This window comes from Abramis brama (genome assembly GCF_963993115.1).
Source record: "Abramis brama genome assembly, chromosome: 21".
In the NCBI taxonomy this organism is placed as follows: Eukaryota; Metazoa; Chordata; class Actinopteri; order Cypriniformes; family Leuciscidae; genus Abramis; species Abramis brama.
Window position 1 is genome coordinate 7,384,461 of NC_139983.1, and position 14,835 is coordinate 7,399,295.

The 14,835-nt window shown below is 37.3% G+C and overlaps 1 protein-coding gene across 1 annotated transcript in view; it reads right to left on the reverse strand.

Annotated features, from left to right (window-relative positions):
- Positions 1 to 12,069, reverse strand: part of mthfd1b (methylenetetrahydrofolate dehydrogenase (NADP+ dependent) 1b) — a 35,643-nt gene extending 23,574 nt beyond the window's left edge. Inside the window, exons 1-3 of the mRNA XM_084097129.1 lie at positions 11,901 to 12,069; positions 7,766 to 7,850; positions 5,030 to 5,089 (exon numbers count right to left, since the gene is read on the reverse strand). Coding sequence (XP_083953255.1) covers positions 5,030 to 5,089; positions 7,766 to 7,850; positions 11,901 to 11,938 — 183 coding nt within the window. The 5' untranslated portion in view covers positions 11,939 to 12,069. The remainder of the gene's footprint in view (positions 1 to 5,029; positions 5,090 to 7,765; positions 7,851 to 11,900) is intronic.
- Positions 12,070 to 14,835: the final 2,766 nt, after the last annotated feature.

Genomic DNA, 14,835 nt, shown 5'->3' on the forward strand with positions numbered 1-14,835 from the left:
TGAATAAATATATGCTTCCTCTCATGCTGATAGGGGTAGACATGGTAATTGTTTGATGACAAGTTGATTGGATTGATTATTTGAATGTGCTCCTCCCGAACTTTGTTTATGAAACATTGTTAATGTGTAGATTCTGCCATCGCGTCTGTTATAGAAGATATCGACAGCGCATTAATTTTAAAAGAGGAACAGAGAACCGCGATCAAGGCATTTGTCGATCGGAAAGATGAATGAAGAACATACGTCACTTACTCCGTTGCTCTGATTGGTTGTAGGTCTATCCAATTGAGTGCAGATGCATTTTCTTTCCTGGTTCGGTTGAAACACGCCCCTTAAATCACAGCCTAATGGAGCAGTATCAGACTCATATTCTGACTAGAATCTGAGTAGGACGACGTCAGGCTAGGCAAGTGGCAGAGCAGACTGAGGGAATCTGTAACCAGGAAAACCCCCACACAGTGCTGTGTCAGTGTTTTCCCAAGTCTTACACTTGAAACACACTCACACAACACTGCGTGTCTCTGTCAGGAATGCATTGCTTACTCTTAGAGTCATCTTTGAGTAATTGATGTCATGTATTCATTATTTCTTAATTCTGATTTTAATCCTTTACTTGTGTAATTGGCATGATACATTTTTACCTGACAAATAAAATGTTATATTTGAACTATTCTGCATTATTCTGAAATCATTATTCGTAGTAGATTAATGTATAGTCTGGTGTTTCCGCAAAGCTATTCCAGGATAGAGCAAACCGAAGTCACTAATGAATGGAGCATGCTGATTTCTGACTATCACTGACTTAGCACGTTGCATCTTGCGACTATTAAAAAAAATTACACCTTTTGTTATGAGTAGGCATAGGGCGACCGCTTAAGGGTAAAATAGTTTGCACATTTTTGCCACTTCTGGCATGCGAATGGCCTTTCATATGCGTTTCAGATATCACCAACCACATCTGTGAGCAACAGCCAATCACAGATGCGAATGGATAATGAGAAACGCATCTCATTGGCCATTCGCATTCCAGAAGCAAAAACCATGTCTGTGATCAGCTACAATGTTCACCGATTCAACATTAATGATTTCTCTCAGGACAGTATGCACACACTGTGAATATGAGGTAAATAATGTTCAGTTGCTTGCAAAGACCGATCTTTTCGCTTCATAAGACCTCAATGTATTGTCATGAGCAACGGGTATTGTTTTTTTGACTCAAAGAGATGGCTCCCTTTGACTGCCATTATATGACTCACAGATGGCCACGGTTTCAGCTAAAAATCTTTGCTGTTCTACTGACGATAAAAAGGCACCTACATCTTGGGTGGCCTGAGGGTGAGTAAATGAACACCAAATTTAAATTTTTAAGTGAATTATCCATTTAAGATAAATGTCATTCAGTACATTTGAATTTCAATTAATTTTACAGCACAGACCACAGAATTCCATGGCCAGTCAACATTAACTTCTCCAGCATCCTCAGCATGCTCCTCAATCTCACTCTCTCTCTCTCCCTCTCCCTCTCCCTCACCCAGCCACTTAATTACTGCTGCAGATTGGGTTGACAGCTTCCAGATTCCATGGGAGAAGCTTCCTGAAGCCTTGATGCAGTGTTTGGAGAGCGGGAAAAGGCCAAGCCCACGGTTACGTAGAGAAATTATCCGGATTGTCGTTTCTGAGGTAATGCTTGCCTGTGCCTCTCCCAATAAACAAGCCTGGACAGAAATTGCCATGAAATTGGTTGCAAAGTATCCACAGTCACTGCAAGATGTCATAGAAGGTGATGTGATAGGACCAGGATATCACTCACTGATCAAGCAGTTTCAAGCTCGAATTGAAAATGTAAAGCGGTCTTCACTTCCACGGATATTGAAGCGCAAACGGGTGTCAGATGAGTATGACACAGATGAAATACCAGCTGAACAAAGGGCAACTGTTCAGGGCACATATGGCTGCATACAGTGGGACATGAAATTCATGCCAGTAAGTGAGACACTGGAAAGCCAACAGGAGAAAAAAAGACAAACTGAAGGTGCTGAGGAGAGCATGTGAGCGGAGCGGAGCTTTTATATTTCCTCCAGAGCGGAGAGCTTTCTGAAGAATCCGCTCCGCTCGCTCTTTCCGCTCAGCGAAGCTCGCTCAACCCAGAATGAACTTTGGCGATTTGCTAGTTCGAGACTAATCTAAGCACAAGTGGAGCAATAGGTCATGGAGTTCAAATATTGTTTTAGTGAAGTTGCAAGCCTTATACAATAATGCACAGTAAAAATCAAAGTTAAGAACGAGCAGGGAGAAGAAATTGGAGTGTGGATAGACAGTGCGGATTAGCAAAGATTCATATTGGAATCTAAAGTGGCACATTGGCAGAAAACACAAGGACGAGCAACGCAAACATAGTGCAGCAAAAGGTGAGCTATAGGCCTGCAATAATAAATTAGGTAAATAGGTAAGGTAGGTATTGTGTTGTTTCTTTATATGCGAAAATTAGTTTTTACTTGTATATGCTATACGCAGTTTTCGCGTGCATATGATACGCGCTTTATTGCGTGTAATACACGCGCATCCCACAACACTAATCCTACCCAAACGTATAATATATTTGTACCCCACACCATTACTAAACCGACCCATGCGTATCATATGCACGTAAAAACTAATTTTCGTGTATAATTTGCGCAATAAACACAATGCGTGCTATACAGATGCATTTAGTGTGACCGGGTTGCACCACGAATTAAGATTTCCTCCCAAGAATTTAAGAATTCGTTCTCTCATTTAGGCTAAATCATGGCCACAAATGAAATATGTTCTCTGGGTGTTGGTACATTATGTTGTTGAAGTAATTATCTCGTTTTATTAAAACAAGGGAACGAATTATTACAACGTGGCCATGCACGATTTACTAAACCAGGTAGGCTAACGAAATATTATATAGTTAATTGTGTGTTCGCTTTAATTAAAATGAGGAAACGAATCATTAAAACATGGTGGCATTGGGTGGGAGTAATGAATTGTTAATTCGTTGTGCAATCATATCAGTGCAACTAAAAATAACCTATATAGCCAAAGCCAACATACAAATATTATTTATGGTCATGATAATCCAGGTGTGTTTTGTGGAGTTCTTAGTTCTTTATGCATTTCATCTTGTTTTTATTTATTTTTTATGTGATTGTTTTGCAACGGCAGTTATGTTCACGGAAATAAAATAACGGAAATCGAATCTACTTTTTCAGTTATTGCATATTATAGGCAAGTTTGCTAAAGGGCAATGTCATGTTTTTTTAATTGATAAAGTTAATTTAATGCATTTAGTCATTTCATAACTGCTATTTATAATCCTACTACTGATACATTATTTCAAGGAATCCAATACAAACAGAAATCAATTAGCCTACTACAGAGAAATGTAATGTCGGAGTGGGATCTCAACGGGATTTGTTTTACTGGTGAGCGTGAGTGTTTTGTGAGTGGAGCGTTTGCTTGGGCTGTGAGCGTCTGAGCGGAGCACATGCGCAAAAAAGAATTCTGTTAAGTGTTATGAATTGTCCCCATTTATTTTACGGTGAAGTTCTGGCAACCACAGCTGCCTGTATTTTACACAAAAAAATTTTTTTACAGTTTACAGTGTAGACAACGCAAATATTCTACAATGAAACCCTATGGCTGGTCAGCTTGTCTCTTTGCTCGAAGTGGTGGCAACAGATTTCCCTTTGATAAACTGCTCCCCCTTGGGTTGGAGCCTAGGGGATGATAGTTTTAGGCACATTATACCCTTGTTTTCATTTCCCCTCTATGACTAATGTAAGGAAATAAGCTTTACCGTTCAATGAAGGAGAAAGGTAACTATCAATGGGTCTTGGAGTAGGGGTCTCGTTCTCCTTTGGATAAGTGCTCTACTAAACTATTTACTAGCCATAGCAGGCTTTGAGTAGAATGCTTATCCTCAGGATGGGGTATGAGCTGCTCTCCCCCAATAACATTGAGGTTTTTAAAGGTGCTTTTACAGTTCGGTATGGCTCACTTAAATAGTACCACCTCGGCTGAGGTTCCAAGCAAGCAGTACCGATACTAAATTGTGATGTGTAAACACTGCAGATCACTGATTGGTCGGAGGATCGTCACTACCAGTGTCATTGGATTTGCGACGAGACACCAAACCCAAACAAACACACTTTGTCTTGCAGTGGAAAACATCCACATGCCGAGAATCAAGAACACCATTCCATCGATATGATCCATTGCTCCTGTTTTGTGCATGTGTTTATGACGCGTTTACGATTATGTAACGGCAGTAGAGGCGGCGAAACTAACGATCAGTCTATAATCCCACCCACTTTGAAGCGATACTAAACAGCAATGAAAAAGCAAAGCGAGCCAAGACGAGCCGTACCATGCAGTGGAAAAGAGCCATAAGTAGGGCTTGAGCGTCTCTCTGGCTCTTTTTGGGGTTAGAGCCTGGGTGATGGAGTTACTGGGCACATTACATTTTGCTCAGCTTCATCTTACTCCCATGTTATGGCAAAGTAGGGATGTAGGCTTTCCTTTGGGGGAGTGGTAGCTCTAAGGAGCCTGGTTTGCTCTTTGTGGGTAGGCTGCTTAGCCCCTTAGGGTAGAGCAGGGTGAATGGAACCATCTTTCGTTTACCCCCCTCCCAGACTAACGTTGGGTCATGAAGCAGGGATACTGCTCCCCTGTGGATGGGTGCTCAACCATGGCGACAATGCTAATGAGTAGAGGAAGTTTGCTTGTGGGCATCCTTGTAGTAGGGCTCCCCTATAGCTGGGTCTCAGATTGACCTATGCTTGGAAATAGATATAGGTGAACTATGCTTGAACCCGTCCTCCAAGAGATTCACCAAGGACTATGGTTTCAGCTAAAAAAATCTTCTTTACATTTCTGCTGATGAACAAAGAGACACCTACATCTTGGATGGCCTGAGGGTGAGTAAATTAACAGCAATTTTTCATTTTTGGGTGAACCAATCCTTTAAGCACCATCCTTATACACTGTTTTGACGTGGCTTTACCTCAGCAGCAGCTTTCAGCTTCATGCTGATGTACAAGTTTGAGTCCTCTCTGTCTCCCACCTATAACAGACAAACAATCAAACATTTAAACAAGTATACCAAACACAGCTTGTAAAACCTATAAGAGAACTTTCATGCATTTTTTTAGCTTAAGTAATGTGTTTTCCCAGTACCATAATGTACGTTGATGAAAGAGATGAAAAGGATGGGCAACTCCTGGGGGACCACTGTCTCTCAGATTTTTATTCCACCTCTAATTAAACATCTGAACCAGTGATTTTCAAGTATCCAGCAAGTTAGTGGGGTAGGGAAAGGTAACAGAACATAAACTGTATGCGCAATCTCAGTTGGGTTTTTCCAGCCAACTACAGTAGTCAACATCTGAATTGGATCAAAAAAAGTTCAAAGTTGTCCTAAGACAAGAACCGGTATTGTTCAAAAATTCATGTATAAAAGGTTTTGATCTACTTCAAATGCTGATAACTGTATTTTAATTTAATAAATCCTGAATGTAAACAGACATGAAAATATATTCTCTGAATTAATATAGAAATGTAATGCGCTAGATTTTCTTGAGTTTTGCATTAGTTCAAATGAACATTAAAGATGATGGTAAAATTGGTAACAGTTTATTTACATACTGATGACGTGTTGTGACCATTTGTGCATGTAAAACACTATGCATTATGCATTAAGCCCAACAAAATGTCTGACCAACACAGCCCTTGACATTCGTATAGAATTTGTATGTTTAAGTCATTTTGCAAACAGGGCTGCGGGCACTTGCAGGTATTTACAGAGGCTGCCTGCATATAGGCATAGTGGCAGTTTAATTTCATCAGTTCTTCTGATCCTCGCAGAATTTAATAAAACGATGTCCAACAACAAACATAACTCTCTCTGAAGCAATGGGCTCCATCACGACAAGTTCGCACAAGTTATAATGTGTAATCTATAATAATCATGTTAACGCGCTCAGCTAGAACTGGAAAACCAGCTCTGCATGTAAAGTGGACTTAAATGTAAAAATATCAGTAGCGACTTGCATGCATACGTTTCAGAAAACCATTTCCCACATAACAGAATTGCATTGAAATTTATATATATCAGGGCCTGAATTTCATTTTGGAAAATATTTGGGGTGGATTCTTATGGGGCAATACATATTTTTTTATTAATATTTATTTAATATTTGTGTTATAACTGTAACATGTTAACGGGGATGAGGCAGAGAATCCAAATGCAAGCACAAGTTTATTAACAAAAAACAAACAGATAATCCAAGAACAAGAGTAATCCACAGAGAGCATCCTCAGTTTGGTACTCGCGAGCTGTTTGAGAAGCGGCTTTACAGTGCGTGCAGAATTATTAGGCACGTTTGATTTTCTGATCATATTTTTTTTCCAGGCACATTTTACCAATTCCAAACCACATTAATCTTAATAATTACTATTCATTTTGTATTTAATCATTTATAAGTGATATATAATTGTTCATGAAGGCTGGAAATGAAAAACACCTTTAATTCAGGTGTGCAGAATTATTAGGCTTAATGATCACCTTGCAAAGACTCTTTCTATTAAATCTATCTGTAATCGTGAATTATACGATTTTTACTTATCTGTCGACTGGGAGAGGCTGTGGTCTAATCTCATCTTAACTTCTAAAAACTGGGTTCACCGTCTTATCCATTTCAAAGTCATCCATAAAACATACATAACACAGACGCACTGCGCTGTTACACTACGTGAGAGGCCCACACAGAGGAAAATTAATAGTTGAATAAAGTCGGTATTTTTGTTTGTTTTTTTGTGCACAAAAAGTATTCTTGTTGCTTGATAAACTTATGGTTGAGCCACTGTAGTCACTTGGATTATTTTAAAACATTGTCTTTTCCAACTTTCTGGGCCGGCAAGTTTCAATCCCATAGAAGCCTATGGAGGAGTGAGCCAGCTCTCAGATTTAATAAAAAATATCTTAATTTGTGTTCCGAAGATGAACGAAAGTCTTACAGAATTGGAACAACATGAGGGTGAGTAATTACTGACAATTTTCATTTTTGGGTGAACTAACCCTTTAACATATGCAATTATAAGAGGACAGTTTAAACGACTTCAGACCGGCTGGAAACACCATTAAAAGGTTTTTTTTTTTTTTTTATTAAATCAGACCAATAAAGTGGCAAAGCACAATTGCCAATAGGCAAACCTTCTTTTTATTCAAAGATTTCTAAGATTATAAATTTAAAAAAATATCAAACACTTAAATCTAAATAAAACAGCAAAACCACTCTCATCAAAAGAAAGTTGGTCTCATTCATTTAACCATTATTCAAGCGCACAATAAAACAACTACCATCATTTTCCCCTGCTGTCAATAATTGTATCCCTTAAAACTAATCTTTGATTATCACATTGAAAAAAAAAAAATTCTCTGTGAAAATAACTTCATGCCTACCATCTGGGGTCTGAGGTGTTTTCTGGGCTTTGGAGGTGTTTTGACATGCTCTGACATTTGTGCTTTAATCAGTAACTTGTAACATTTTCATGGCTTAAGTCTGATTGCACTGTATTCAGCATAAACTCTGCTACAATAATATGTGAGCAGCATGTGTGTAAAAGTTTGTATTTTTGAGAAAAAAGTATATATTAAGTATATAAAAAAAATATATATATATATATTTTGAAGTCACTGAAATAAGGCCATAAAACACATACTGTGTCATTCACTACTAACCTGTAATACCACAAGGCCGGGTTTGAAATTGGGATGAGTCATCCTCATGCCTTTCACCTCTTCCTTCAACCTCTCTCTGACCTGACTGGAGAAACATAAGGATTCAAAATTAATTCTGCAAGCAATTGCGTAACAAAGCAAACTACACAGTCCTACATATACACACATTTATGATATAGTGTCAAACCAAAAATTATTCAGACACCAGATACAATTTTTGATATTTTTTTACTAGTGGGTGCAGGACACTATAGTTCATTCATGTAAGTGAGGATAGCAAAATAAAGTAAACTGTGACATATACCCAAAAACTCTTCACACAGTGGACTACCAGTAAAATTTATAAAAATTTGGGACCAAAAATTATTCAGACACTTTGACCTGACCACGTTTTGCTTAAATATTTTTTCTTTAATTGCTAATGCAACCTTTTTACACCACAGACTGAACACAATTAAGCATTGCTAATTGGTTGATTTAAATTGGTATTATCTAATTGTGTACTTAAATTTAACAGCTGACAGCTATTATTCAACCCAATTCATTTGTGAGACAGTCTAACAGAAGGATGGCCAAAACACAGTGAAATATTAACTGATTTGATAACTCTGAGTTTTTGTCATATTTTATTACCATTTTCTAAACTATAGCGAATAAACTGATAATGTGAGAAATGTTTAAGGTGTCTGAATAAGTTTTGGTTTGTAAAATCACAAACAGGCAATATTGGAGCTCACTGCCAATTATGTTCCCACTCAGCTGTCCTGATTCAGAAGAAAAAATATTTAAAAAACATCTGGAGCTGATGAATTGTGAAATTTCACTTCACATAAGGTCTTGTGTGCTTCTCTCACTCCCACACACACAAAATAGGCTGCTTTTCAATTGGAAGCATCCTAGTAAGAATGCATATATCGGTTTCCATTGCATAATGTCAAATGCCATCTCAATTTGAATGCAGCCTTTGCTTTATGCCCTTGATTCTGTGTATTTTGAAAGATACATCAAGTGTATCCAATCCCTCTAATGCATTCCTCAAGTACATTTGTTAAGTAAATAGTAATTTGTAAAGTAAATAGGTCATTCACTAGCTCAAGTAAAAAAGTTACTTGTCCGGAAAGATAAAAGGATTATAATTATGTAAATGCAATTTATTCTGAAGCATACACTGTGTTCTATAAAACTTAACTTAAAATGACACTAAGCCTATTAAATGTATGTGTCATTTTGACAACATTTTGACAATACTTACCCTCAAGTTGTTCCGAACCTGTATGAGTTTCTTTCTTCTGTTGAACAAGAGAAAGAATGTATTAAAGAATGTTGGTAATCAAACACTTGATGGTAGTCATTGACTTCCATAGTAGTAAAAAAAATACTATGGAAGTCAATGGCCTCCGTAAACTGTCTGGTTACCAATATTCTTCAAACTATCAGAAGAAAGAAACTCATACAGGTTTGGAACAACTTTAGAGTGAGTAAGTGATTACAATTAAAACATTTTAGTGAACTATCCCTTGAAAAGTGAAATGATTTTGTAGATCCAGTGATTAGTGATGTCTGTTTTAGGCACATGACTAGTGGCTGATCTGTGTTCCACAACAATTCCACAAACCTGGAAGACATTCTGAACATACACAAGCAGTAAGCTGTTTTAGAAAGGAACATTTAAAAAATAAAAAGATAGTAGTAGGGAGAATCAATGAATTAGGAATAATTTACTGCTATTGTAAGAATGACATGTAATCAATAAAAAAAAGTAACTGTTGTCTGATTACAAGCATTGTAAAAATGTAATATAATCTAATTAAGTACTTAATTTTTGGAATCTGATTACGTAATCCAGATTATATGTAATCAGTTACTACCCAGCACTGACTGTATTGCTTGTACAACTCTTCCCACCGAATGCCCTGTGACTTATTCCAATCCATTTTTTACACAGTGTTGATTTAGGCCAGAGAACTGGCTCCCTGACTGAACCTGGCTTCTCCCAAGGTTTTTTTCTCAATTTCTGTCACTTGAAGGAGTTTGGTTCCTTGTCACTGTCACCTTTGGCTTGTTTAGTTGGGGACACTTCATATTTGACACTGCACTGACACTATCGGATGAGAACAAAACTTGAACTGAATTGAGTGGAATAATGACACTCATGTCTTCTGCTTTATAGCTGAATATTTTTGTCTTTTTTCTCAAAACTGATTTGAAACTATTTCTATTGTATAAAGCACTATAAAAATAAAGGTGACAACTTATTGCATTAAAAGAGTCAGTTAACACAAAGATTTTAAAAATAAATTATTATTTTTCCAAAATTAATTTCTAATAGTATTTTCGTACAATTTGTGCGGAAACCTTTATGAGCCATGCGGACTTACTAGAGAGACCTGGGGACCCATCTACCAAAATCTTTTAGAGCAGATCACCTCATTCTAGCATTTAATGACTATGTTTACACGTGCAGCAATAATGTAAAGACTTAAATGCTGTAAGATGTTAACATGACACAAGCAAACTTTTTCACTCCCGTTTACATACAATTTTCATTATTCTGATTGTTCACATAGCCCAATGCACAGAACATATGATGAGATCACATACAGTAGGTGTGTTCCTAGCCAAGTTCATCCAGCGCACAAGGATTTGTTTGCTGATTCTTTGGTATGTGGCCCAAAATGTCTCCACTTCAATGATTTCAACCATCAATATACTGCAATATTTATTTATGTTGTGCAACATTATCAACATGAACTCAGTTCCTTCAGCACCCCAAAATGCACATATGCACTGTGGTCAGAGTGGAATAGATGCGGTTACATGCCTGTTTTTGTGATTAAAATCTGCATATAGTATATACACCACGATATACAATGACTATGGTTGTTACGATTATGATCTTAATCGGAATTTGTTCAAAGTATTGTGTTTACATGAGGAATTTTGCCTAAATCTCATTACACATAATCACATGATGAGGGTGCATGTAAACGTAGTCAAAATTGAGGAAGACTTAAACCTACAAGACTCAAAAGGACTAGTCTAAGATGCCTTTTCATTTGAGAAGCACCCATTGTAGCTGGGTCTTCTTTATGTTTCTGGACCATGCAAAGGCAAATTACATAAAACTGTAATTTTTAATCAAATTAGACCAGATAACTCAAATTATGAATCACTAGCTAGCTTCCCGTTGTCAATCAGGGTAAGGAAAGTAGGCCATTGCTCAATATTTCAGTTTTTAAAGACAATGATATCTGAATTTGGCTGCAAGTTTTTTGCTTGAATGCTCACATTTCAGTTCGGTTAATACATGTTTATTTTAATTTTGCAACTTTTGTTCTGCCTAAATCATAATCATCCACTGTTCATCCGTTGGCCAGGGGAGAACTGGCCCCTGACTGAGCCTGGGTTCTCCCAAGGTTTTTTCTCCATTCTGTCACCTGATCTGCCTTACTTAAGGTGGACGATGACACAATTTTCTTCTTGAAACAAACTTTGTTGTATTATTTTCATGTTATCACTGTGAAGCTGCTTTGATACAATATGTATTGTAAAAAGCGTTATATAAATAAAGGTGACTTGACTTAGGGTTAAAATTATTGTTTAAATTAGCCTACATAGAACTAGAGTAGAAATGGCCAATGTAAATTAGTTACACACAATGGATACACCATAGCCATAAGGGTAAATAAGAAACATTTTATTAGGTTTAAAAACATTTGTGTGTGCACTGCAAGTTATCTAAATGGCTGATTATACTGACTGTGCTATCCATTCAGAGTAATGATGGTCAGATGGAGATCATGTGATGTTTGGTCTCCATACATAAAAACAATATAAGATCCCTACACCTTTTGAGTGTGTTCTGGTTTACATAATACTCTTTCAGACTTTAATATCATCGATAAAGCGATCAATAAAAAACCTTCAGTGCATTTCTCAAGAGTTCAGAGTTCAATTCATGACAAAAATTCATTAAAACAACCACGAATCTGAGCCGTGTAAAAAACAAACAAACAGGCACTCTCTCTAAAATATTATTGCTTTCTAATTCACACAAGTACGTTTGAACGAAAAACATAAAAATTAGTTTATAGCTTTATCAACGTAACATGAAAAATGTTAGAAAATAGCTTACGCTGAGATCGTTTTTCCGCAGATGATTTGGGCTGGCATCGTAAGATTTTTAGCTTTCCTTAAAAGTGAGAAAAAGTTGTGTGTTCTACAGTTTACGCTGCTAACTGAGAGCACGTGTTGAACTCTTCTTCTACTACTTCTGTGTGTGTCTGTGTCTGGCGTTCCGAAATGAATCCGCCCCTATGTTTGTGAATATCATCAAGTACGTAAATATACGTCAATGATGTAGGTGCAACTGTCTGCACCAATCAACTTTCCTCTTTTTTTCTTTTTTTGTCTGCTGAAATAAGAGTCGAACTTTTTTTTTTTACTATTATTTACCAATGAACAATATTTATTTATTTATTTAGTTAGTTAGTTAGTTAGTTGACCAACTAAGCAACAAACATATTTTCAGACAGCTATTAAAAAGGTGGAAGGTCTATTGATTGGAATATTAAGATGTCAACAAGTCATGCTATATTATCTAGCCTACTAAAATAGAAGTAAAATATGTGCAAACTGATGTTATATGAAATTTTGACCAGGCCAATAGAAAGAGTCAGTGTTTTCAAGTACCTAGGATTATGGGATGGGTGTAGACATTTGATCTACCAAGTGATGATAAGATCAGTTTTTTAACAACACTAAAATGATAAGAGAGAACAAAACAGAGCACTAAGAATTTTTTATAGGAGCAGTTAAATCAACACACGCACACACACATAAACACACACACACTTGTTGTCTTTGGCATATTGAAGTTTGAGGAGTTATGATAGGAATCATATTGCATTAGATGTCTGGAATAATTGTTGGGAGTTAAATGATGGTAATAAATACCCATTATGCTGATGCGTGCCTAGGATTATCCTAGAATTTTAAAGAGGTTTAGATATAGGCCTACTAGAGAAAAAAAATGTGTACCATTAAACACTATGTAGTAAACACATTCAGAGCAGATTTTATGTCATTTTAGAGTAATGAGTAATATTAGTGGTGCAGTTAGAGAATTGAGATGTCCTTCAAGATGGTTGAATTTGATCTGTTTCTGGGTCACAGGCTGAAGGACGGAGGAGCGAGGAAACGTGGAAGCATCAATTGTATTAAGAAGCACCCATCTATTCTCTTCTTCTTCTGCGCTTTTTAAGGCAACAGCGTTGCATTGCTGCGGATGCTCCCTTCTGGATTGTAGTGTGGATCGCCTTTGACTGAATGTAGGATATTCGTTGTGCAACTGCATGCATGCACCAAACTGTACCATAAAGTTCGGGACGAATACATGCATGTACCATTACACCCTTATTGTTCATCCATCCTCCCCAATCAATCATCTCTTTTCCTGGCTCCATTTCTAATAGTGGAGAGCAGTCACCTGGTTTAGCATCAAAGCAACATATAGAAAACCCTATTTTACAGTGTCATTTGCATCAGTACGCTTGATATATGGATCTTCATATTACAACATCTGATGTTCCATTTTTGGCTGGTGCAGCTGGCTGGGTGTTTTGCTCAGATGTCTGCTGAAGTCAGACATAGTAAGTTCTGTGACCTGAGGCCTTCTCTTAGGAGTTTTACACTACAGGCTTATCTTTTTCAAGAAATACACTAAACTACACAGCCTCCGCGCTGGATTACTGCGTCATGTAGGAGGCTGGTATGCGTGGCTTTATTCCGTGCTGTGGTCTCTGCCAGTTTCAAACCATGTCTCTGTTACATTGTCATTTCCTGCTCTTCTGGCACTTTGCAACAACACAACCTTGTTTCTTCAGTGACTTTCAGCATGTTTTCTAACAGAACATCTGATGTTTACGTTTTTTACGTACCATGAGAAAGTCACATAAACCACGCAAAATCCGATCAGAGCGGTCAGACTGAAACGGATTTCCAGAAATGCGATTTAGGATTTCAAACCACATATGAATGTAGCTCGAAAAGGATCTGTAAAGATCACATTTCATGTGATTTTTAGCCGTTCACACTAGCTAAATCTGATCGGATCTAAATCGGATATGCACAAAAATCGGATTTGGACCAACAGTCTGAACGTAGCCAGAGTGGATGGAAATGTGACTCCAAATGTATCAGCTAGGAAAATACAAATTCACTTTGGGATTATTTTTGCCTCCAATGCAGATGTTATTTGAAGGCATTGATGGACTTTAAACATTTTGATGACATTCTTATCAGAGGAGAGACCAAAGAGCAGCATGGTCTCTGGTTTAGACAAGTGTTGGACCGAGCACAGACAAATAACTTCAAGCGCAGTAAGGGTAAAAATACCAGTTATTCTATCAAAAGAAGGGCTGAAGCCAGATTTGGCCAAAGTGAAAAATTCAGAAGATGCCAGTGCCTGGGTGTAACAAGAATTTGTTTCAGTTCTTATGGATGGTGACATTTCTTGCAAAGTTCATTCCAATTATTCTCAACACACAACAGTATTGCATGGCATTGGGAAGTGGAACAGCAGCAGCCTTTTGAGCAAGTTAAACGTAATGCTTACCGAAGCTTCAGTGCTCTGCTATTATGATGTGCCAGTGACCCATCTCAGTGAATGCTCTGAAAAGTGGTCTCGGTGCAGTTTTGCTTCAAGAGCTTGTTCCATATTCCTCTTGTGCAATGACAGTAATAAAATATAAAAAATATAACAATGCTATGCACAGACTGAAAATGAGAAAAAAGATACTTGCAATAGTGTTTGGAGCAAAACGTTTTTAAATTTGTTTATGGCCCAGAGGCTGATCTTTAAACAATCACAAACAACTGGAAATTATTATGAAAAACCCATTGAATGGAGTTTCTGCTAGAATTCAAAGATGATAACCCAAGATTACCAGACCACAGAATTATCAGTTGAAAGTGCACTATCAACTTGGGAAAAGATATGCCTGTCCAGAGCATATTTACCAGAGATTGGATCTTCAGATGTGGAAAGAGAAGCTCTGTCATGTACAGGC